The sequence below is a fragment of the Salmo salar genome, chromosome 07 (assembly GCF_965601325.2).
Source record: "Salmo salar chromosome 07, fSalSal1, whole genome shotgun sequence".
In the NCBI taxonomy this organism is placed as follows: domain Eukaryota; kingdom Metazoa; phylum Chordata; class Actinopteri; order Salmoniformes; family Salmonidae; genus Salmo; species Salmo salar.
In genome coordinates, this window is record NC_138297.1 from 67505001 (window position 1) to 67531404 (window position 26404).

At 44.4% G+C, this 26404-nt stretch overlaps 2 protein-coding genes across 2 annotated transcripts in view; one reads left to right on the forward strand and one right to left on the reverse strand.

Moving 5' to 3' along the window:
* LOC106609810 (protein tyrosine phosphatase receptor type R) overlaps positions 1–7232 on the reverse strand; it is a 79257-nt gene extending 72025 nt beyond the window's left edge. The window contains exons 1-3 of the mRNA XM_082977231.1: positions 6563–7232; positions 2616–2838; positions 2074–2290 (exon numbers count right to left, since the gene is read on the reverse strand). Of these exons, the coding sequence (XP_082833357.1) occupies positions 2074–2290; positions 2616–2838; positions 6563–6626 (504 nt within the window). The 5' untranslated portion in view covers positions 6627–7232. The remainder of the gene's footprint in view (positions 1–2073; positions 2291–2615; positions 2839–6562) is intronic.
* Positions 7233–18475: 11243 nt separating this feature from the next.
* Positions 18476–23615, forward strand: LOC106595720 (tetraspanin-8). Its single transcript, XM_014187079.3, has 9 exons — positions 18476–18718; positions 19071–19139; positions 19766–19882; positions 20247–20321; positions 21186–21281; positions 21760–21876; positions 22076–22132; positions 22461–22544; positions 22678–23615. The coding sequence occupies exons 1-9, from the start codon at positions 18659–18661 to the stop codon at positions 22843–22845; spliced, it is 843 nt and encodes a 280-aa protein (XP_014042554.1). The 5' UTR covers positions 18476–18658; the 3' UTR covers positions 22846–23615.
* The last annotated feature ends 2789 nt before the right edge of the window (positions 23616–26404 follow it).

The window sequence follows — 26404 nt, forward strand, 5'->3', positions numbered from 1 at the left end:
TGGTCCCCCGTGGGAATCAAACCCACAACCCTGGCGTTGCAAACACCATGCTCTACCAACTGAGCCACACGGGACCTAATACACAGACACACACTAACACACAGACACACTAACACACAGACACACTAACACACAGACACACTCTAACACACAGACACACTCTAATACACATACACACTCTAATACACATACACACTCTAATACACATACACACTCTAATACACATACACACTCCAACACACAGACACACTCTAATACACATACACACTCCAACACACAGACACACTCTAATACACATACACACTCCAACACACAGACACACTCTAATACACATACACACTCCAACACACAGACACACTCTAACACACATACAAACTAACACACAGACACACACACTCCTTCTGAAGGCCTGCCTGTTATAATAGCAGATGGTCTTTCTCATCCATCACAGAGAGGGGGACATCAGGGCCATCTGGCCCCAGCCAGGCCTCACCCACCCTGGGGTCCAATGGCTTCAACCTGGGCCTCTTCCCCCATCCTCCACCCTCACTCTGAACAGTCAACACCCATTTCTCAGCAAGAGCTCTTGATGTGTTAAATTATCAATGAAATTATCAATCAATCATCATTATCTACAATCAAGGACTCTGAATCCACTGTGTTATGATAGTTAATCACTTCTCAAAGTGGAAATCCATAGGATGGCAATCCTCCAACATCGTCTCCTATACATTCAGAGCTACGTCTGAAATGGAATCCTATTTCCTGCCGTTTCAGACGGACAACCAGAGTGTAGGGCTCACAGTAGTTCATATATTCATGATTGTTTGCAACCAAAGTCTCTTGATTCCACTGGCTCAAGATACCAAAGTGAAAATCCATAAAATCGCAGTCACCGAACATCATCATTATCTGGGTCATTCCACGAAGTGACTGCCTTTTTGATATTTTAAGAAGAAATTGTGCACCAATATAGACTTTTGTCTTGTGGGGTATGTATGGATGTCTGAGTGCCATTTAAAGACCACATGGAGAATTCAATAAATCAATATCTTTTTTTTTATATGAATAAAGACTTGCTAAAGTGCTAAAATTCAGCATTTTGACATGTACCTCAGGAAGATTTTAACCCACTTAAACCCATTTCCCCTGTCACTGGGGGATTTATGGCTGATTTAAAATGAAATCGTCAACCCTGTTACGGTCAACCCTGTTACGGTCAACCATATTACGGTCAACCCTGTTACGGTCAACCCTGTTACGGTCAACCATGTCACGGTCAACCCTGTCACGGTCAACCCTGTACCGGTCAACCCTGTTATGGTCAACCCTGTTACGGTCAACCCTGTACCGGTCAACCCTGTTACGGTCAACCCTGTTACGGTCAACCCTGTTACGGTCAACCCTGTTACGGCCAACCCTGTCACGGTCAACCCTGTCACGGTCAACCCTGTCACGGCCAACCCTGTCACGGCCAACCCTGTCACGGTCAACCCTGTCACGGCTAACCCTGTTACGGCCAACCCTGTCACGGCCAACCCTGTCACGGCCAACCCTGTCACGGCCAACCCTGTCACGGCCAACCCTGTCACGGCCAACCCTGTCACGGTCAACCCTGTCACGGTCAACCCTGGTCACGGCGCAACCCTGTCACGGCCAACCCTGTCACGGCCAACCCTTTCACGGCCAACCCTGTTACGGTCAACCCTGTCACGGCCAACCCTGTCACGGCCAACCCTGTCACGGTCAACCCTGTTACGGTCAACCCTGTTACGGTCAACCCTGTCACGGCCAACCCTGTCACGGCCAACCCTGTTACGGCCAACCCTGTTACGGCCAACCCTATTTCTTTATTTGACACTTAACAGGCATGTTTATTTAACCTTTTGAAATGGGAAAACATGATTTTATGAAGTTGAGCATCTCTTTATGACAGAATGTTAAAATTAGGTGAAATCAAATGTTGTTGTTTTTCTTTCTTTTTGACCAAGTTACACATCTCAAAAGGCACTGGTGGAATGACCCATCTATACATCTCAGAGTGTAGGTGGGATATATCTACTCTCTACTCACCACGGTGACGATATAGCGTGCTGAGACTGGAGCATTCTCCACCCGTACCTCCTGCTCCGGCTGTGCCAACAGGCTGACGGCTCCATGCCCACGGGGCGCCTGGCGGAACCGAGACTCCAGCAGGGCAGCGGGCATCAGCTTAGCCAGCCTGGCATGGGTCTGGGAGGACTGGGTGAGGAGGCTGTCCACCCTGGCCATGTCCACCCTGGCCATGTCCCTGCTGAAACATTCTGTATGATCAGTGTGTACTATGGAAACATCTAATTAGTTTCATTTAATGTGTACTACGGCAGGTAAAACCTGAATCGCAGTATTACATACAATAACATGAGATACAAGACAACAAAGAGAGTTGGTTGTAAAATAATATTAAACTAAGGTTCAATTGTGTTTAATAATTCTTTATTGTGTTCCTTTCTGTGAATGTGTCTTGCATCTCAATTCAACATCCTCACTACATCTGGGTCTGTCAGTTGAGTGCTGCCCCTTTTTCATTTTTTGTTATGTGATGGACTGTGTTGGTTTCAAGCATCTCTCTTTACCTGAAGCTGTCCAGTCTGGCCTGGTGCTGGGCATTGAGGGTGTTAACCAAGGCATGGAGACTGTCTCTGTCCCCACCACGCTGCCACCCGGGTGTCTCCAGACCCAGGGTCCTCTCCTGGCCATCTTGGTCCACGTGACGGTACACCAGGACCGGGCTGTCCGACCACCTCCTCCCCTCACCGGTCCTGGTCATGTAGCGGTCATGGTCACCAGAAAAAACATCTACAAAGAGAAAGGGAATGGGTTGATGCTGGCTGCAGGTCTACCAATATGGTTGATGCTATGCTAGCTGCAGGTCTACCGCTCTGGTTGATGCTATGCTAGCTGCAGGTCTACCACTATGCTTGATGCTATGCTAGCTGTAGATCTACCACTCTGGTTGATGCTATGCTAGCTGTAGATCTACCACTCTGGTTGATGCTATGCTAACTGCAGGTCTACCACTATGGTTGATGCTATGCTAGCTGCAGGTCTACCATTATGGTTATTCTATGCTAGCTGCAGGTCTACCACTATGGTTGATGCTATGCTAGCTGCAGGTCTACCACGATGGTTGATGCTATGCTAGCTGCAGGTCTACCATTATGGTTATTCTATGCTAGCTGCAGGTTTACCATTATGGTTATTCTATGCTAGCTGCAGGTCTACCACTATGGTTGATGCTATGCTAGCTGCAGGTCTACCACTATGGTTGATGCTATGCTAGCTGCAGGTCTACCACTATGGTTGATGCTATGCTAGCTGCAGGTCTACCACTATGGTTGATGCTATGCTAACTGCAGGTCTACCACTATGGTTGATGCTATGCTAGCTGCAGGTCTACCAATATGGTTTCTTTGGACTCAACAATGCTAATCAAGATTTATTGACATGAAGTTTCATTTTGAACACTCAGTATAACCAGATATGAAAAATGAATCCCTCACAGACAAGAAAGAGAAAGGGGAAGAACGAGAGCATCACACAGTTCATAGGAAAGCAAGGAAGAGACAGAATGGATAAGAGAAGGAGAGAGAGGGACAGTCTACATAGTCTGGTATTACAGAGAAGAAGGAGAGAGAGGGACAGTCTACATAGTCTGGTATTACAGAGAAGAAGGAGAGAGAGGGACAGTCTACATACTCTGGTATTACAGAGAAGAAGGAGAAAGAGGGACAGTCTACATAGTCTGGTATTACAGAGAAGAAGGAGAGAGAGGGACAGTCTACATAGTCTGGTATTACAGAGAAGAAGGAGAGAGAGGGACAGTCTACATAGTCTGGTATTACAGAGAAGAAGGAGAGAGAGGGACAGTCTACATAGTCTGGTATTACAGAGAAGAAGGAGAGAGAGGGACAGTCTACATAGTCTGGTATTACAGAGAAGAAGGAGAGAGAGGGACAGTCTACATAGTCTGGTATTACAGAGAAGAAGGAGAGAGAGGGACAGTCTACATAGTCTGGTATTACAGAGAAGAAGGAGAGAGGGACAGTCTACATAGTCTGGTATTACAGAGAAGAAGGAGAGAGAGGGACAGTCTACATAGTCTGGTATTACAGAGAAGAAGGAGAGAGAGGGACAGTCTACATAGTCTGGTATTACAGAGAAGAAGGAGAGAGAGGGACAGTCTACATAGTCTGGTATTACAGAGAAGAAGGAGAGAGAGGGACAGTCTACATAGTCTGGTATTACAGAGAAGAAGGAGAGAGAGGGACAGTCTACATACTCTGGTATTACAGAGAAGAAGGAGAGAGGGACAGTCTACATAGTCTGGTATTACAGAGAAGAAGGAGAGAGAGGGACAGTCTACATAGTCTGGTATTACAGAGAAGAAGGAGAGAGAGGGACAGTCTACATAGTCTGGTATTACAGAGAAGAAGGAGAGAGAGGGACAGTCTACATAGTCTGGTATTACAGAGAAGAAGGAGAGAGAGGGACAGTCTACATAGTCTGGTATTACAGAGAAGAAGGAGAGAGAGGGACAGTCTACATAGTCTGGTATTACAGAGAAGAAGGAGAGAGAGGGACAGTCTACATAGTCTGGTATTACAGAGAAGAAGGAGAGAGAGGGACAGTCTACATAGTCTAGTATTACAGAGAAGAAGGAGAGAGAGGGACAGTCTACATAGTCTGGTATTACAGAGAAGAAGGAGAGAGAGGGACAGTCTACATACTCTGGTATTACAGAGAAGAAGGAGAGAGAGGGACAGTCTACATAGTCTGGTATTACAGAGAAGAAGGAGAGAGAGGGACAGTCTACATAGTCTGGTATTACAGAGAAGAAGGAGAGAGAGGGACAGTCTACATAGTCTGGTATTACAGAGAAGAAGGAGAGAGAGGGATGGATAGTGTTCATAGTCTTTGGTATTAGTTTAATTAAGCTGATCAGTCATCCGCACACGCCCCGAGCCATGAAACCTGCCCCTTTTCCTCTCTCTCCCTCTCCCTGCTCTCTGTGCTCTCTCTCTTTCACTTTCTCTCTCTGGCTCTCTCTCTCTGTGCTCTGTCTCTCTCCCTCTCCCTGCTCTCTGTGCTCTCTCTCGCTCTCTCTCTCTTTCTCGAGTGAATGTCATGTTGATGATTGATGATTTTCCAGATTGAGAGGCGGAGGCAGCAGGCAGCAGGCGGCAGGGAGAGAGATACAGTAGAGAGAGAGAGAGAGAGAGAGACCACAGAGAGAGGGAGAGAGAGAAAGGGAGGGTGAGAGAGAGAGATATGGAGAGAGAAAGATCACATTTCCTCATGTTCCAGGCACGCGTGTCAGCACAGCAAGGTGGTATGGAAGGGAAGTGGGAAGAAGAAATGCCATCCCTCCTAGTAATACATCACACCATATCTGATGCCAGTGAAGAGAATGAAAGATCTGGTTCTTCTGAGAGTGTAGAACAGAATATGCATTCTAGAACTCAGGGGCGTAGGCCTGGAAGTCAACAGCTGCCAATCACATGGGTTTTGCCCCTTGACCTTCACTGAGTGACAGCCATAGAGTTAGGAATTAGATTGCTAGTGGAATTGAAAAAGATCTCTATGGTAACAGCCAGATGATCTTCTGCCCTTACTCTGAACATCTAGTTTACAGGCTGCATTGGTTTTACAGTATCTCTCTGAGTCACAATGACAGGTTTATCAACCCTCTTCTGGTATAGACTAAGAGCAGAATAAATACATGTAGCCTATCTACCTCTCTCTCTCTCTCTCTCTCTCTCTCTCTTTCTTCCTCTTAACCTGTAATAAACTGTGTATCAGTATGGTAAAGTAATGCCAGCTGTAAAATCTATGTAGAATATCACAATAGTAAACTCAGTAGATTGTTTTATTGTACATTCTCTGTAAAACAACGTGTATAATACGTGGCATTATCTTTAGATTAACACCGTCCACAATATAGGCTAAATCCTTCATCCAGGTATTTACTGCTGCGCGACCCTTCCTCTTTCACAAACACAGTTGAGACATTTTCTCCCTAACGACAGTAGCGTTGTTTTCGGCCGGTTGCTAGCCATGGTCCTGAACCACGCTTCCTTATTGGATTAGAGGTGGGATTCTATTCGATCGGCTTTCAGCCTCTTGCTTTATGCATTTGCAGACGGACCACACAAACGGAACAACTTCGATTCTGGCAATGTTGCATGAAAAATAAGATTAAAAATAAGATGGCTATGCTTCTAATGCACCGTTACATATTGAACGTAGCCCTATTCATCATCATTGGCATAAACCATGCATGCAGCAACAACATGCATGCAGCACCTTACAAAACAAATGCCATTACAACCCCGTATAAAACACGTACAGATGTGCCTGCTATGTGTGATGCTGAAAGCATAGGTTATGGAATTGCATTGAATGGTATAGGTGTTTCTGTGCACTAACTGGAGAATAGGCTACAACACCAGTCAGGGATGACATTCATTTAATCTATTTGAATGCTTGCAGGGTTATTGGTGTCCTAATCTGCGCCACTTACCTGCGTTCCCCATCTGTAGTAAAAAGGATAAAACCATCAAAAAGCCGCATCTTCTTTGCTGCATCTTTCCCGTCCAGGTACCGCGGACAGCTCACATTCAAAGGCGGGTTGGGAGGAACAAGAAGCGGTCTCCCTCCCTTTTGTCTGTCTGTATCGGCTGCTGGTGAGGTTAATATCAGGGTTAAATGTCGAGAATTCCAACAATCCAACCCTGCTATAACTTGCATTCAATTGCGTTTATGTTATACTGTGTGCTATTTACCTATTTCAGTCTTTACCATAGCCTCCCGGCCAACGCGCCCCAGAGGAGTCAGAGTCGCATCTGGGCTCGAGGCTGCGGTTACTCGGAGCGGGTTCGTCTTGTGGAACGAGTTGTCTGCATCAACGCCAAGCAAGATTCCACTCTGCGCTACAGTGGGCGTGGCAGAGTTTTGCATTCTTGGCCTTTCATTCGCTAAGGTTGCTCAAAATGGAAATGAGCAAGATTGTAAAAATGTGAAATTCGAACAGTAAGCTATATACCCCATCAACCCCCTCTAAATGCAATGTAAAGATTAGCCAGCATAAAGTCATATTCTCTCCTCACACACACACACACGCACGCACGCACGCACGCACACACATTGAATCAATTGCACTTTATGGCAGGGAGGTGTTGGGTCCATTTGCAAAACAAGATTAAACAATGAAGTTTTGGAAACATGTAAATTACAGTGACCCCCTCTCATATCATTACCAAGCCCAGCTCCCTGTAGAGGAAAGGCTGTGCAACCACTGCACCACAGCAGAACTGAAGACAGAGCTGCATTTCCTGACAAAATGTCAAAAATATAAAACAATTACAGTGTCGTTTCCCCAAATGTAAAACCCTTATTCAAGGTTTCAAAGACCTCTGATGAGGATAGGCTACCCGTCCTGTTGGGGGAGGACGCAGAGAGCTGTGGGTTGGCAGCGCACTACATTGCTGCCTGCCATAAGATGAGGGACAGTGTCTGACAGACCAATCAACCTGCACATGTCCTCTATACCATTGCTATTGTTATTGTTCAATGTATGTTACGACTTCCGCTGAAGTCGGCTCCTCTCCTTGTTCGGGCGACGTTCGGCGATCGACGTCACCGGCTTTCTAGCCATCGCCGCTCCATTTTTCACATGTCCATTTGTCTTGTCTTGTTCCATACACACCTGGTTTTCATTTCCCCAATCAATCTACTTGTATTTAACCCTCTGTTTCCCATCATGCTTTGTGTGGAATTGTTTCATGTTATGTGGTGTTAGTTAACGCGCTTTACTTTTATGCTCCGTGTTTTGAGCGTGTTTGTTTTATGTAGTGCTCTCGTTTATGGAACTATAATAAAAGTGTGTCTGTTCATTACACTCTGCTCTCCTACACCTGACTTCACCTCCAATACACCGCTGACAGAATGGTTATTTTGACCCTTCATTATTGTTGTAACTGTTGTCCTGTTGACAATAATGATTATTATTCATTTAATTATGTTATTATTGTAACTCTCCAAAGTAAGCTTTGGCAATATGTACATTGATACGTCATGCCAATAAAGCAAATTGAATTGAATTGAGAGAGAGAGAGAGAGAGAGAGAGAGAGAGAGAGAGAGAGAGAGAGAGAGAGAGAGAGAGAGAGAAGGATTTGAGAGAGACATGGAGAGGAGAGAGAGAGGAGAGAGAGAGAGAGATAGTGTGTGTGAGAGAGAGGAAGAGAGAGAGAGAGATAGTGTGTGTGAGAGAGAGGGAGAGAGAGAGAGGGAGAGAGAGAGAGAGAGAGAGAGAGAGAGAGAGAGAGAGAGAGAGGGAGAAAGAGAGAGAGGGAGAGAGAGAGGAGCCAGAGATCGTGTGTGTGAGAGAGAGGGAGAAAGAGAGAAAGAGAGAGAGGGAGAGAGGAAACAAGCAGAGCTGACACTGTGATGTATTGAGTAGTTGGAGATAGTGGTAACTCTGGCAGGCAAGCCCAAACTACAGAAACCCAGTCATTCCCTATGGGTTTCCTTTCCCGTTTTAGAGCACTTTGAACTACAGTATAACCATTCTGCCTGCAGAGGACTCTCAAATACAGCAGTAGCTTAGTGCTAAGTCAAACAGTAAGCAATACATCAATTCTAATGATTTAGTAAAATACCAGTGGAGCTCAGTGCTGCATACCTTCCTGTCCAGTGGAGCTCAATGTAGGGGCTGCATACCTTCCTGTCCAGTGGAGCTCAGTGCTGCATACCTTCCTGTCCAGTGGAGCTCAATGTAGGGGCTGCATACCTTCCTGACCAGTGGAGCTCAGTGCAGGGGCTGCATACCTTCCTGTCCAGTGGAGCTCAGTGTAGGTGCTGCATACCTTCCTGACCAGTGGAGCTCAGTGCAGGGGCTGCATACCTTCCTGTCCAGTGGAGCTCAGTGTAGGTGCTGCATACCTTCCTGTCCAGTGGAGCTCAGTGTAGGTGCTGCATACCTTCCTGTCCAGTGGAGCTCAGTGTAGGTGCTGCATACCTTCCTGACCAGTGGAGCTCAGTGTAGGTGCTGCATACCTTCCTGTCCAGTGGAGCTCAGTGTAGGTGCTGCATACTTTCCTGTCCAGTGGAGCTCAGTGTAGGTGCTGCATACCTTCCTGTCCAATGGAGCTCAGTGTAGGTGCTGCATACCTTCCTGTCCAATTGGAGCTCAGTATAGGTGCTGCATACCTTCCTGTCCAGTGGAGCTCAGTGTAGGTGCTGCATACCTTCCTGTCCAGTGGAGCTCAGTGTAGGTGTTGCATACCTTCCTGTCCAGTGGAGCTCAGTGTAGATGCTGCATACCTTCCTGTCCAGTGGAGCTCAGTATAGGTGTTGCATACCTTCCTGTCCAAATGGAGCTCAGTGTAGGTGCTGCATACCTTCCTGTCCAGTGGAGCTCAGTGTAGGTGCTGCATACCTTCCTGTCCAGTGGAGCTCAGTGTAGGTGATGCATACCTTCCTGTCCAGTGGAGCTCTGTGTAGGTGCTGCATACCTTCCTGTCCAGTGGAGCTCAGTGTAGGTGTTGCATACCTTCCTGTCCAGTGGAGCTCAGTGTAGGTGCTGCATACCTTCCTGTCCAGTGGAGCTCAGTGGAGGTGCTGCATACCTTCCTGTCCAGTGGAGCTCAGTGTAGGTGCTGCATACAGTCCTGTCCAGTGGAGCTCAGTGTAGGTGCTGCATACCTTCCTGTCCAGTGGAGCTCAGTGTAGGTGCTGCATACCTTCCTGTCCAGTGGAGCTCAGTGTAGATGCTGTATACCTTCCTGTCCAGTGGAGCTCAGTGTAGGTGTTGCATACCTTACTGTCCAGTGGAGCTCAGTGTAGGTGCTGCATACCTTCCTGTCCAGTGGAGCTCAGTGGAGGTGCTGCATACCTTCCTGTCCAGTGGAGCTCAGTGTACTCTCTATACTCTCTAATACCCTGCCAAAACTCCCCCCGTCCTTAGCACTCTCTCCTGTCAAAACTCCCCCTGTCCTCAGCACTCTCTCCTGTCAAAACTCCCCCCGTCCTCAGCACTCTCTCCTGTCCAAACTCCCCCTGTCCTCAGCACTCTCTCCTTTCCAAACTCCCCCCGTCCTCAGCACTCTCTCCTGTCCAAACTCCTCCCGTCCTCAGCACTCTCTCCTGTCAAAACTCCCCCCGTCCTCAGCACTCTCTCCTGTCAAAACTCCCCCCGTCCTCAGCACTCTCTCCTGTCAAAGCTTCCCCTGTCCTCAGCATTCTCTCCTGTCAAAGCTTCCCCCGTCCTCAGCACTCTCTCCTGTCAAAACTCCCCCGGTCCTCAGCACTCTCTCCTGTCCAAACTCCCCCCGTCCTCAGCACTCTCTCCTGTCAAAACTCCCCCTGTCCTCAGCACTCTCTCCTGTAAAAACTCCCCCCGTCTTCAGCACTCTCTCCTGTCAAAACTCCCCCCATCCTCAGCACTCTCTCCTGTCAAAGCTTCCCCTGTCCTCAGCACTCTCTCCTGTCAAAACTCCCCCTGTCCTCAGCACTCTCTCCTGTCCAAACTCCCCCCGTCCTCAGCACTCTCTCCTGTCAAAACTCCCCCCGTCCTCAGCACTCTCTCCTGTCAAAACTCCCTCCATCATCAGCACTCTCTCCTGTCCAAACTCCCCCTGTCCTCAGCACTCTCTCCTGTCCAAACTCCCTCCGTCCTCAGCACTCTCTCCTATCAAAACTCCCCCCGTCCTCAGCACTCTCTCCTGTCAAAACTCCCCCCGTCCTCAGCACTCTCTCCTGTCAAAACTCCCCCGGTCCTCAGCACTCTCTCCTGTCAAAAGTCCCCCCGTCCTCAGCACTCTCTCCTGTCCAAACTCCCCCTGTCCTCAGCACTCTCTCCTGTCAAAACTCCTCCCGTCCTCAGCACTCTCTCCTGTCCAAACTCCCCCCGTCCTCAGCACTCTTTCCTGTCAAAACTCCCCCCGTCCTCAGCACTCTCTCCTGTCAAAACTCCCTCCGTCCTCAGCACTCTCTCCTGTCAAAACTCCCCCGTCCAAACAATGATATACTTCAGCAGTTTTCCACTAACAAGACACAGCACTTTCCATAGTATCTTTCACCCTGATTAAGGTCATGATTTTCTGCTAACCACAGCCCAAGTGTTTTGACATTCTCAACCACTGTTCGCATCACTTCCTCTTATCTGTTAGCACATCTGCGATTACAGACAGTTCCCCAGAACCAACCACAGGCTAGCATACAATTTCCCTTCTTTCACTACAACCCTACAATACAAAAACATCCTTGAGACATAAAGTCTGCTAACCACACCTGCACTACCATTTCTCTCTCTCTCTCTCTCTCTCCCTCCCTCCCTCCCTCCCTCCCTCCACTGGACCCAGCTAAAGGAACACAGGCAGCACCTACACTGGACCCAGCTAAAGGAACACAGGCAGGAACTACACTGGACCCAGCTAAAGGAACACAGTCATCACCTCCACTGGACCCAGCTAAAGGAACACAGGCAGCACCTCCACTGGACCCAGCTAAAGGAACACTTCCCCTTAATCACACAAAAGCTATTAATCACACAAACAACTACTAATCACACAAACAGCAATTATTTACAATGTAATAATACCTTCCTGAGCTGGGACCAGTGTAGGTGCTGCCTGTGTTCCATTAGCTGGGTCCAGTGTAGGTGATGCCTGTGTTCCTTTAGCTGGGTCCAGTGTAGGTGCTGCCTGTGTTCCTTTAGCTGGGTCCAGTGGAGGTGATGACTGTGTTCCTTTAGCTGGGTCCCCTCATTATGGACATCAGACAGTCAGTTAATAACCTGGGTCTCAGGAGACTAAGTCTCTATTCTGACCCAGCCTCTTCTCATTATGGACATCAGACAGTCAGTTAATAACCTGGGTCTCAGGAGACTAAGACTCTATTCTGACCCAGCCTCTTCTCATTATGGACATCAGACAGTCAGTTAATAACCTGGGTCTCAGGAGACTAAGACTCTATTCTGACCCAGCCTCTTCTCATTATGGACATCAGACAGTCAGTTAATAACCTGGGTCTCAGGAGACTAAGACTCTATTCTGACCCAGCCTCTTCTCATTATGGACATCAGACAGTCAGTTAATCACCTGGGTCTCAGGAGACTAAGACTCTATTCTGACCCAGTCTCTCCTCATTATGGACATCAGACAGTCAGTTAATCACCTGGGTCTCAGGAGACTAAGACTCTATTCTGACCCAGCCTCTTCTCATTATGGACATCAGACAGTCAGTTAATAACCTGGGTCTCAGGAGACTAAGACTCTATTCTGACCCAGCCTCTTCTCATTATGGACATCAGACAGTCAGTCAATAACCTGGGTCTCAGGAGACTAAGACTCTATTCTGACCCAGCCTCTTCTCATTATGGACATCAGACAGTCAGTTAATAACCTGGGTCTCAGGAGACTAAGACTCTATTCTGACCCAGCCTCTTCTCATTATGGACATCAGACAGTCAGTTAATAACCTGGGTCTCAGGAGACTAAGACTCTATTCTGACCCAGTCTCTCCTCATTATGGACATCAGACAGTCAGTCAATAACCTGGGTCTCAGGAGACTAAGACTCTATTCTGACCCAGCCTCTTCTCATTATGGACATCAGACAGTCAGTTAATAACCTGGGTCTCAGGAGACTAAGACTCTATTCTGACCCAGCCTCTTCTCATTATGGACATCAGACAGTCAGTTAATCACCTGGGTCTCAGGAGACTAAGACTCTATTCTGACCCAGTCTCTCCTCATTATGGACATCAGACAGTCAGTTAATAACCTGGGTCTCAGGAGACTAAGACTCTATTCTGACCCAGCCTCTTCTCATTATGGACATCAGACAGTCAGTTAATAACCTGGGTCTCAGGAGACTAAGACTCTATTCTGACCCAGCCTCTTCTCATTATGGACATCAGACAGTCAGTCAATAACCTGGGTCTCAGGAGACTAAGACTCTATTCTGACCCAGTCTCTCCTCATTATGGACATCAGACAGTCAGTTAATCACCTGGGTCTCAGGAGACTAAGACTCTATTCTGACCCAGTCTCTCCTCATTATGGACATCAGACAGTCAGTTAATAACCTGGGTCTCAGGAGACTAAGACTCTATTCTGACCCAGCCTCTTCTCATTATGGACATCAGACAGTCAGTTAATCACCTGGGTCTCAGGAGACTAAGACTCTATTCTGACCCAGCCTCTTCTCATTATGGACATCAGACAGTCAGTTAATAACCTGGGTCTCAGGAGACTAAGACTCTATTCTAGCTCAGGTTTGGATCAATAAACCAAATCTTTCTTTCTCTTGCCTTCTATCGCTTGCTCATTTGCTCTCTCCTCTCTCTCTCTCTACTCACGGTCTCTCTCTCTCTCTCACCAGCCTGTGATATCTTTCAAGCATTTTGCTACACCCGCAATAATATAACATTTGATTTAATAAACTTTCAAATTTGATTTGAGTCTAGAGTTGCTGTAATGTATCTCTGTAAAAAACTAAAATAGATTTGCATATTCGTTCTGCTATATCCATCCAGTGAAATGTTGGTAGGCAAGTTGTAAACACTGGAAAAATACTTTAGATGATGCAGGACAGGCCTAGTTACAGCGAAATATTGTTGGTGCTGACATCTTCAGGACAGGAATACCGGTTTACTTAACGGAGGAATAAACACACATGTTCATCATTGGTGTTTCAACCAGAACGGGGGGGAAATGCACTTTATTTATTTTCGCACATGCGCAGTCATACATCTCTCATAGGGCATGACTGTACCAGTGTAAGAACACAATTCAACAACATATTAGTCCACATGCCAACACCCCCACTTGCTCTTATACTGTACAAGTCGTATTCAACCTAACTTTATCAACACATTTAGCTTACAGTTATTCATCTCACAAATGTCAGTTTATATTCCAAACATGTAACCCAAGAATTTTTCATTTTTGAACTTCGTTACAGGTTTAGTCAAAACATCTGCAGCCATGTCTGCCATTGGACAATATTCAATACTTATTTTCCCTTCACTTTGTGTAAAATCAATGCCTAGGAAATGTCCAAGCCTCCCAAGATCTTTCATCTTAAATTTTTCACTTAACATTTCTTTTACACTTGTGAGTGAGTCACTATCACTAGCAGCGATAATTAGATCATCGACCCAAATTATCAAAATGATCCTTTCTGTTGCAGTTTGTTTGTTATAAACACAGTGATCAGCTGGGTTCTGTGTAAAACCATTTTCACTAAGGTGATCATGCAACATTTTGTTCCAGTTCCTTCCTGACTGTTTCAGGCCGTACAATGACTTGTTCAGTTTGCAGACTAGTTGCTCACCTGTATCTGACCTGACTTCAAAACCCTCTGGTTGCTCCATGAACACTTCACAGTCAATAGGAGCATGTAGATATGCTGTTTTGACATCCATCTGATGTAACTCTAAGTCATACTGAGCTGTTAGCTGCATCAAACAGCGTACTGATGTCATATTTGCAGTTGGAGAAAAAGTCTCCTTATAGTCTATTCCTGCCACTTGACTATACCCCTTTGCAACATATCTTGCCTTGTATGTCTCAGTCTCATCTGAATTGTTTTTGACCGCATAGACCCACCTGCCCCCCACTGCATTTTTACCCTCTGGCAGTGTGGTTAATGTGAATGTATCATTTTCCCTAAGGGAATCCATCTCCTCCTTCATAGCAGTAGCCCAAATCTCTGATTTTGGTGAAATCATTGCTTCTTTGAAGGTTTGTGGTGCATTGCACATTACTCTGTAGCAGTAGTCAACACTAGGTGGTATCTGGTCATCACATTTCACTTTACACTCATAGTCTTTTAAGTACTGGGGTTTCTTCCTCGCTCTGTCTGGATAGCGTGGACTCTGACCATCTGAAGTCTCAATTTGCACATCTTGTGTCTCTTCTGAGTTTTGATCTGCCATCTTGGCTTTCGGCATGGGGTTTTCAAATCTCTCCCCATGAAGATCATCACTGTTTTCCAAATCTGTCTGAGTTTGGTGTTCGACTACACCTTTTGTAACACACTTGACTAATCTGTTTTTAAGAACTTTCCCAGTGTCTGGGTAGTAGACTAGGTATGCTGGACTATTTTTATCATACCCGACAAAAATACCCTTTTCACATCTTGAGTCTAACTTTTTCTTGTTCTGTCTATATGCATAGCAAACAGATCCAAATTCTTTCATCTTTGAAAGATCAGGCTTTCTCCCAGTAAACATGTAGTGTGGAGTCTGTCCTACACGCTTATTGTAACACCTATTGCGAATTACTGCAGCAGTCATTACAGCATATGTCCACAAGTTCTTTGGTAGGTTGCTTTCAAGTAGCATGCATCTTGCCATTTCGAACAGTGTTCTCCAATTTCTCTCAGCGGTCCCATTTTGATGGGGTGAGTAAGGGGCTGAAGTTTCATGTCTTATGGCGTTCTTACTGAGCAGTGACTGGAACTCTTTGGCTGTGAATTCTGTGCCATTATCTGACCTGACACACTTTATTTTCCCATAAGGGGCCACATCAGCAATAAACTTCTCAGTAGCTTTTACAGTATCACTCTTTGCTTTTAGGAAATACACAAAAACTGCCCCTGAATAATCATCCGTAAATGCTAGAGTATATCTGAACCCATCTTTCGCCTCTGGCTCAATAGGGCCAGCCAAATCAGTGTGCACAAGCTCATGAGCCGCTTTTACCTTTTCATCAGGCTCTCTGTTTCTGCTCTGAACAAATTTTCCCTGAGTGCAGATTTCACAGTTGAGGGTAGATTTGTCAATCTTACCTGTGATTTTCATTCCCTCTGTCACATTTTCTAACTTTGACACATCCTCAAAATTACAGTGGCCAAGAATTTTGTGCCATGTGTGAATATCATAGCACCCATGACATCCATCATCATTTTCATCACTTACAGTGTTAAGATAGTAAAGTCTATCGTACTCCTTGATGTCAAAAGTGGTACCGTTCTTGTGGATGAGCTTGTTACACCCCTGTCGAAAGTTGACTGAAGCTCCGTTGGCTGTCGCTGCTTTAACAGAGAAAATGTCCTGTGGAAACGACGGCACGTACAGCGCCTTCGTCAGCGTTGTTTTTACCCGACGACCCGTGTTGTCTCTCAGGTAAACCTCCGCTGCACCTCTCCTCTCCGCGACACCATTCGTTCTTGTTCCGTCAGCCAGCTCCACGGAATGTTTTTCCGGTTTGAAAGTCTCGTCAAACTCCTTAAACTTCCCGATGTCCGTGACTATATGTGACGTTGCTCCCGTATCAACCATCAGCCCTTTCTGTTTCAGTCCACTAACCTGACAGTCACTTATTCTGAATGCAAATGTGTGGCTTTCAGCATCTGTTGCTTGTTTCACATTGTCTCTTCTTTTTCGTCTGCAATTTGCGTCAGTATGAGTGGAGCTCTTGCAAAAACTACACCACTGTCTCCGTTCTTTGCGCTCTCCAGTAACGGTACATTGCCGGGCCTTGTGCCCTTTCTGGCCACAGTTGAAGCAGGTTATCTCGGTCCCTTTATCTCTCCCTCTTGGCCAGCTAACTTTAATGTTACTTGCCTTCATCACGTTGTCGTCAGTGGAAATGGCACTAAACTTCTCGGTGCTTTCATAGCTCCTCAACTTGGTTTTGAACTTGCCAAAAGTTGTCGGCTCGTCACTCTGCGTAATGTGGATGGCAAACGGCTTAAATGATTCGGGCAAACCTTTCAGAATCATTGCAATCAACAGCCCGTCACTTAAAGTCTCTTCAGCATTTCTCAGTGCTGTAATAGCCGTCTCAGCACGAATGATATAGTCCGTAACACTTTCGTCAGCGGCTTTCTGAAGAGAAGTTAGTTCAGTGTAGAGGCTAATCACACGTGGCTTCCCTTTACCTGCATAATGTTCCCTCAATATCTTCAACGCTTTTCTCCCATCATCTGCTGCTTCTCTCATTATCAGGGAAAGACTTTTATCATCCAAAACCTGTATCAATTCGGCGTAGGCTTCTTCATTTTTCTCTCCGTCTTCTTCATCTTCATCCACGCTCAATATGGCGGCCTTTAGCCCAAGCAAACGCAAGTGCCCCAAAAACTTTGTCTCCCATAACTCGTAGTTTTTTTCATCTCCGTCGAAATATAATCTATTCCATCGGCTTCCATGTTCCCTCCTGGGCCCATAACCTGTTGGTGCTGACATCTTCAGGACAGGAATACCGGTTTACTTAACGGAGGAATAAACACACATGTTCATCATTGGTGTTTCAACCAGAACGGGGGAAATGCACTTTATTTATTTTCGCACATGCGCAGTCATACATCTCTCATAGGGCATGACTGTACCAGTGTAAGAACACAATTCAACAACATATTAGTCCACATGCCAACAAATATAACTAACCCAAGATAGTTCATCTGTGTCGTTAAAGTGGGAGCAAATAAAGCATGGTGGGCAGAACAAGCAAGGTGGTTAAAGCCAAGCAAGATCCTATTGGCGCGTTGTAGCATGTATTTGCATATTTCCATCAGGAAACGCCTACTCTGTGAAGCGCGCTTGTACACAAATTCAATTCGACCTTGCACTCTTTCTAAACAATGCAATTAAAATATTTGGTAAAGCGTCAAGTCTTTAAAACTTACTTCACTGTGTTCGTAACATATTGTAGTTTAGGGAACAGAAAAATATATTGAGATCAAATGTTTAATCGATGAGAAAATTAGCAGAATGTCGGCCCAGTTTCACGAAGTTCCATCCTCTCCCACTCATATAACCGCGACTGGACTACCATTTGGTGGTGAGAAGAAATCTACACGGATGCTTCAGCTTTATAGCCCCTGTGACATGTCTGGGTTACTCCTTCTGGCTGTGCTTACGTGTAGTGATGTCCTATGTTTTTGTTGTTATTGTGTTGTAATTTGAAATGTAATAAAAAAAAAAAAATACACATAAAAAAAGCTTACGATAAGCGATTTATATATATATACACTAGATGATTATAAGGGGGCGCTGTGTTGAAGCCATCGCGCCTCCATCTTGGCTCTCCCCCACCGTTGTAATTGTATTTTGGAATCTATAGAAATGCATTTATTCCATTACAGACACTTTAATGCATACTTTCAAATTAAATCATGTGAGCTAATCATACACATAAAAACTGAAAAAAATATAAAACATTTTCCTTAAAGTATATATATATATATATATATATATATATATATATATATATATATATATATATATATATATATATATATATATATACTTTAAGGAAAATGTATGACTAACGATACTGTCCCAACTACAACAACAAAAATGATTAAATACATGTAATTCTGTCCTTACTGTAGAATACTGTAGAATTCCATTCATTCGTATGGAGGACTGGGCCGTACCGTGGAGTTCCAATATGGCCGACCGTTGGCTTCAAAGGCTCATAATGGAAATAAATAGCAAATGCAACTGTGGTTTATATACATCGTTGGTTACAGTGTAATTTACAGGAACTAACTCTTAGTACTGCCTACCACATAAACTACCCGGAAAACTGACACACACACAAGCAGCACAGACAGGTAGAGTTCGTTTTCTGAGAGCTGAAGTGTGTACCTGATAAACACGACAATGGCTAAACGTTGTAGCTGTTTCCAACGGCTTTTTATCTTCTTCAACGTGCTGTTCGCGGTAAGTTAGCAACACTTTATTTGTAAATACAAGTAGGAACATGTGATTAACTCAGTAGGCGATACTTTAAGGTTACTTTAGATTTTAATCAACTGCGTAGCAAAAACAACAAGTTAATTTATCTTCTTCACCAAACACTGCTTTCTGCCCATAAAAGTTAGTTAAAAAATGTTTGTAGTCCATCTGTGTGAAATTATGTTTTCTATCCACTTACCTATGTGTCTCTCTGTATAATCCAATTTTACATCCGTTAAATATGGCTTTAAAGACATGTTTTATTACATTATGCTATATGCCTTGTACAATTATGAAAATCATGTTATTTAATAGTGGATGGGATGTTTTTCTTTAGATTGCTGGAGGTGTGATTATCGGCCTGGGACTTCTGGGTCAATTCATCTACCATGGCAGTACTGAAGAGGTAAAATGGGATCTAGCTCTGGTCCATGGCGTTACATGTGGTTTGAGCTTTGAAGAAGTTTAAAGCCGCACACGTAACACCCTAGACAAGAGCTAAATGAGCTCAAAGTTCAAATTAAATTCAAACTGTATTTTACGACAGGACCTACAGTGTAGGTCCTGTCGTAATAATAATAATGATATTGAATGAATTCTCACCAAAGATAATTAATTTTGATTATATAATTTCTCTATTTTGAAAAACCAAAATTGGAAAGAAACAGTTACTCATATGCATTAAATGCTGCAGCATCTGAAAAACAGGTTCATGTGTCAACAGTTTATGTAGTAGACTGTAACTGTACTTCCTTATTGGTTAGCTATATATACAAAGTGAACGCCTGTGTACAAAGTCAATGTTCCTAAAGTACTGTCCTATACAAGAATTATAGGTCTACCGAGAAATAAAAAAAGGGATTTTCCCTATTAGGAATGTAGGTATTTGTTTGTTTGTTTTTTGTACCTTTAGCCTGCCATAAAAACCCACATGTGAATAACAACTTGTCCAGAAAAACAGAAGGAACGCAGGCTATTATGATGTCATAATGGTATACTGAGAGACACAATGGATGTTGTATTGTTTTTCAGTTTGAGAACCAGTCCAAAGGGTTTGTCGTGCTGTATGTGGTAGGAGGCATCACCATGTTCATGTCTCTGCTTGGGGCGTACGGAGCACACAGAGAGAAGAGAATTCCCCTGATCATGGTGAGGGGGTCTACTGCTATTAGCTGAGTTCACATTCATTCAGACAACTAGGACCATAGAGACAGAACAATATAAAACATGCCATGGTTTCCCAAACACAGATTAACCCTAGTCCTGGACTACAAACTGCTTTTCAATGAAGATACCTACTTGAGCTTGCTTTTTAGTCCAGGACTAGGCTTAGTCTGTGTCTGGGAAACAACCCTGAATTCCTTTTTATATCGTGTTACGACATTGTTAGGAAAAACACTTAGCATTTCGTAACCTGTTTTGTTCAACGATTCACTGAGTCACACAGTAAATGGACAGAAAATGGTTTATGGACTAAGTCTCTCTATCTCTCTCTTTCACTTTCTCTCTCTAGTTTCTGGTAGCCTGTTTTATTGTCTGCTTCTGCCTCCTGCGTGTGGCGGTGCCCACAGCCATGTACCGTCCTGAGGTATTGTTTGTTAATAATGATGTCTGTACATGATGGTACTGTAATACTTGATGTGCTATACTGGTAGACAGGCCTACAGCCAGTGGTACTGTAATACTTGATGTTCTATGCTGGTAGACAGGCCTACAGCCAGTGGTACTGTAATACTTGATGTGCTATACTGGTAGACAGGCCTACAGCCAGTGGTACTGTAATACTTGATGTGCTATACTGGTAGACAGGCCTACAGCCAGTGGTACTGTAATACTTGATGTGCTATACTGGTAGACAGGCCTACAGCCAGTGGTACTGTAATACTTGATGTGCTATACTGGTAGACAGGCCTACAGCCAGTGGTACTGTAATACTTGATGTGCTATACTGGTAGACAGGCCTACAGCCAGTGGTACTGTAATACTTGATGTGCTATACTGGTAGACAGGCCTACAGCCAGTGGTACTGTAATACTTGATGTGCTATACTGGTAGACAGGCCTACAGCCAGTGGTACTGTAATACTTTATGTTCTATACTGGTAGACAGGCCTACAGCCAGTGGTACTGTAGTATCAACTGTCTATTATAATTCCCCAGTTTCTTTATGTTTCCTTTCCCCAAGGGATGGATATAGTATGCTATATAAATACTGAACTTTTGCTATAGGAGCTACAGTCTCTCAGCAGAATGTCTTCCAGCAGCTAGCGGCCCACACTATATCTGTTTTCTGATGAGGCAACCTGATAATAATCATAATGCATTTGATTTATTCAGTGGATTTTTCACACACAAGGCACAACACAACATGACCTATATCCATCCATTCAGATTTAGATGTGTGCATTTCGTAGGGCCATTGTTGACAACTGGTTGTTTGGTTTGTTTTGCAGGTAGAGAGGATTGTGGAGGAGAAGTTCCGTGAGGTCCTGCCTCTGAACGAAGCCTCCCCTGATGTTAGACAGCTCACTGAGAAGTTTCAGCTGAATGTATGGAACTTTTCCATGAATCATTTCACCAGAATATACTTGACATGTCCATAGCATTCATTATATCAAAGGATCTCGCTTGGGATCTATTCTGTCTTTTCCATGAAACATCAGCAGGGAATATTTCACTAAGGTTTACAATAATATCATTCATTATATACTTAATAGTTTTGAGAAGTTACATTCTAGTTGTGTGTACAACATGTACCTCAGCAATGTTAACTTCATGTAACTACACACTGTAGTGTTCACTTGATCCCTATCCTTGACCAATGAGTCTGCTATCCTCCCAAACCCCAAAAATGAAGTGTTCCTTCCAAATAGGTCCAGACACTGCTGGGCATAACAGACTTGTTTTGTTGACTCTAACCAGCAGTAATGAGGAAGAGGTTGACCTAGTGGTTCAGGTAGTTTACTGTTCTCAACGTGCCGTTGCCCAATACGCTGACTGTGTGTGTGTGTGTGTGTGTTTTAACAGTTGAAGTGCTGTGGGCTGTTCGGTTACACAGACTGGGGCGACAACGTCCCTGACTCCTGTCTCTGTCAGGGTGAGGAAGATCTGATAGAGGGTACATGCCAGAACATTCCATACCAGGTGAGTTCAGATCAACTCTACATGACAGGACTAATGATGTAGCTTAATAGTCAATAGGCTCCTTCTTCTCAGTTCGTATGCACATAGGTTTACATCCTGGTCTACCATGAGAACACCTTTTAACCCTTCCGTACATTATGTCTGTTAGATACATTAATAAAGGAATATGCCACATCAGTTTTCTTCTTCTGTTTTTCAGTTGTTGATCCTTTCAGAGTTCAGGATGACTGGACACCAGAAGCTGATCTACAAACAGGTCGGACCAGGGACCTTTTCTGTTATCTTTAGATCAACCCTGTTGTCGTCTACATTCCTAGACAGAACCGGTTGGTTTTGTCACAGAGAGCAGCACACCGTCGAGAATGAAGCTCTTCTGTTGAGCCGTGATCTGAGTCACGTTATTACACAGATATGAAATACCAATGTCTTTTTCCATCTGCACATTTTAGCTTGTGATCCCTGCGGGAATTGAACCTGTGACCTTGGCATAGCTTGCACCACACTGTAACCATCTGAGCCAGACAGGACCATGATTGAGTTCTGATCTGTGTTCCATTGAGCATTAACGGACCTCTGTCCCACAGCCCTGCTTCCCCATCATCGAGGGCTACGTGGCTAAAGTTCTGGACATCGTGTTGGGCGTTTTCTTCGGATTCGCTGCTCTGGCTGTGAGCATGCATTCTTTACAGCGCACATTTCACACCTTACACATCAAACTGTCAGTTGAATATCTCTACTAGTCCCTTGCTTGCTGTCACCCACGTCGTTGTTTTTAATTGATGTTGTTGTGTTGTTCTCCAGCTCCTGGGAGTGGTGATGTCTGCCGTCCTGCTGGCTCAGCTGAGGAGCTCTAACGTAGCTGTTCCTGTGGTGTTCAGTGTCAGCTCTCACCCGTCCAAGTTCAGCTTCAGTTCCCACCCGCCCAAGTACAGCGAGCTTTACAACGAGCCTGAGAAGCACGAGAAGTGAAAAGCAGGCTGAGGTTCAGGATGCTGAGGTTCAGGATGTGGTTAGTTAGATGACATGGTTTAGGCTGTTGTTCAGTCTGGCTCAGCATAGAAATATAACTACTAGAATGGTTAAAGCCCCACAGACCTCGGCACTATGACTGCACCACCATGGGGTATGATCAATATAGTTGAATGGGGATTGTCTTTCTAGTGATCTATTTCTATGGTGTCCAGACTCGCACTGTTTTCCTTCCACATCTTCTTATGGTTGTTGTGTGTTTTTCAACGAGAGGTCTCCTTAACTCTCTTCCTGACTGTCAAACCAAAAGGAAGGTGCTACTTCCTTCTGTATGTCATTTGCTTTGATTTGAGTTCTACGTTTAAGAAAATCACCACAGGTGGTTTTATACATATGCAGGGAGTTCTTAGTAAAATGGTTGCGAAACGTTCCTTTTTATTTGCAGAATGAGACACAATGAATTGGCAGGGTGTTTTGAAAAGAGGATAATGCAAAGAGAGTACAACTCTGAGATAGTAAGGACAGAATGTTATTTCCATATGACTTTGAATGTCAAATCATTTGCGTTGTAACTGCAATAATAAAGGGAAAGGAAAGTGAAGGTTGACAGAGAGATACGGGAAAATAAATATCTGTAGCTGACGTCCTTTGTTTTTTGCAATGAAATGACATTTTTTTTATGTTTTGCTATGAACTGTAAATCCTTACATGAAATATACAACATGCCAACTGTCTTGCTCTCTTTTTCTAAATAAAACATCTGTCTTCTACATGTCTCTTTTGTACAAATATATTATAATTTGGAACTTATTTACAACTCTTTTGAGGAATATATTAGAATTTTGAAATGATTTCCTCTTTTGAGAAAACATTCAATTTTAGAAGCTTTGCATATTAAGTTCCAATTCAGTTGAATAAAAACACTAGAAGTTCTTTATAAAATTGGAGCTATTGAGTGAGAGAAGAGGAGAGAACCCCGACCAAAACACCTGAGGGAGGAGAAAGATGAAGGGAGGGAGGGTGCTGAGGAGAAAGAGGAAGGGAGGGAGGGTGCTGAGGAGAAAGATGAAGGGAGGGAGGGTGCTGAGGAGAAAGATGAAGGGAGGGAGGGTGCTGAGGAGAAAGATGAAGGGAGGGAGGGTGCTGAGGAGAAAGAGGAAGGGAGGGAGGGTGCTGAGGAGAAAGATGAAGGGAGGGAGGGTGCTGAGGAGAAAGATGAAGGGAGGGAGGGTGCTGAGGAGAAAGAGGAAGGGAGGGAGGGTGCTGAGGAGAAAGATGAAGGGAGGGAGGGAGGGAGCAGAGGAGAAAGAGGAAGTTGGAAGACAGTAAGCTGGAGGGGGATGAGAGAGGCTGGAGAGAGAGTTAGCCCGGACAGAGATGGCAAAAGAGTGGATGGAGTGAGAGGTTGTTGCATCTGTTAAACAGACATTGAGAATATCCTTACAGATCTGAAAAAATAGGGAGGAGACGAATCTAGAAGTCAAACTATACAATTATGGAGAAAATAGAACACTGAACTTAGTGAGATGGAGCAAGAGATGGAGAGGTTAGAATCAGAGATGAATAGGATAGAATCAGAGATGGAGAGGATAGAATCAGAGATGGAGAGGTTAGAATCAGAGATGGAGAGGTTAGAATCAGAGATGGAGAGGTTAGAATCAGAGATGGAGAGGATAGAATCAGAGATGGAGAGGTTAGAATCAGAGATGGAGAGGTTAGAATCAGAGATGGAGAGGTTAGAATCAGAGATGAATAGGATAGAATCAGAGATGGAGAGGATAGAATCAGAGATGGAGAGGTTAGAATCAGAGATGGAGAGATTAGAATCAGAGATGGAGAGGATAGAATCAGAGATGGAGAGGATAGAATCAGAGATGGAGAGGATAGAATCAGAGATGGAGAGGATAGAATCAGAGATGGAGAGGATAGAATCAGAGATGGAGAGGTTAGAATCAGAGATGGAGAGGTTAGAATCAGAGATGGAGAGGATAGAATCAGAGATGGAGAGGTTAGAATCAGAGATGGAGAGGATAGAATCAGAGATGGAGAGGTTAGAATCAGAGATGAATAGGATAGAATCAGAGATGGAGAGGATAGAATCAGAGATGGAGAGGTTAGAATCAGAGATGGAGAGGATAGAATCAGAGATGGAGAGGTTAGAATCAGAGATGGAGAGGTTAGAATCAGAGATGGAGAGGTTAGAATCAGAGATGAATAGGATAGAATCAGAGATGGAGAGGATAGAATCAGAGATGGAGAGGTTAGAATAAGAGATGAAGAGGATAGAGTCAGAGATGGAGAGGTTAGAATCAGACATGGAGAGGTTAGAATCAGAGATGAAGAAGATAGAATCAGAGATGAAGAGGATAGAGTCAGAGATGGAGAAGTTAGAATCAGAGATGGAGAGGTTAGAATCAGAGATGGAGAGGATAGAATCAGAGATGGGGAGGTTAGAATCAGAGATGGAGAGGTTAGAATCAGAGATGGAGAGGTTAGAATCAGAGATGGAGAGGTTAGAATCAGAGATGAGAGGTTAGAATCAGAGATGGAGAGGATAGAATCAGAGATGGGGAGGTTAGAATCAGAGATGGAGAGGTTAGAATCAGAGATGGAGAGGTTAGAATCAGAGATGAAGAGGTTAGAACCAGAGATGGAGAGGTTAGAATCAGAGATGGAGAGGTTAGAATCAGAGATGGAGAGGATAGAATCAGAGATGGGGAGGTTAGAATCAGAGATGGAGAGGTTCGAATCAGAGATGGAGAGGATAGAATCAGAGATGGAGAGGTTAGAATCAGAGATGGAGAGGTTAGAATCAGAGATGGAGAGGTTAGAATCAGAGATGGAGAGGATAGAATCAGAGATGGAGAGTTTAGAATCAGAGATGGAGAGGTTAGAATCAGAGATGGAGAGGATAGAATCAGAGATGGAGAGGTTAGAATCAGAGATGGAGAGGATAGAATCAGAGATGAGAGGTTAGAATCAGAGATGGAGAGGTTAGAATCAGAGATGGAGAGGTTAGAATCAGAGATGGAGAGGTTAGAATCAGAGATGGAGAGGTTAGAATCAGAGATGGAGAGGTTAGAATCAGAGATGGAGAGGTTAGAATCAGAGATGGAGAGGTTCGAATCAGAGATGGAGAGGTTCGAATCAGAGATGGAGAGGATAGAATCAGAGATGGAGAGGATAGAATCAGAGATGGTGAGGATAGAATCAGAGATGGAGAGGATAGAATCAGAGATGGAGAGGTTAGAATCAGAGATGGAGAGGTTAGAATCAGAGATGGAGAGGTTAGAATCAGAGATGGAGAGGTTAGAATCAGAGATGAATAGGATAGAATCAGAGATGGAGAGGATAGAATCAGAGATGGAGAGGTTAGAATCAGAGATGGAGAGGTTAGAATCAGAGATGAATAGGATAGAATCAGAGATGGAGAGGATAGAATCAGAGATGGAGAGGTTAGAATCAGAGATGGAGAGGTTAGAATCAGAGATGGAGAGGATAGAATCAGAGATGGAGAGGATAGAATCAGAGATGGAGAGGATAGAATCAGAGATGGAGA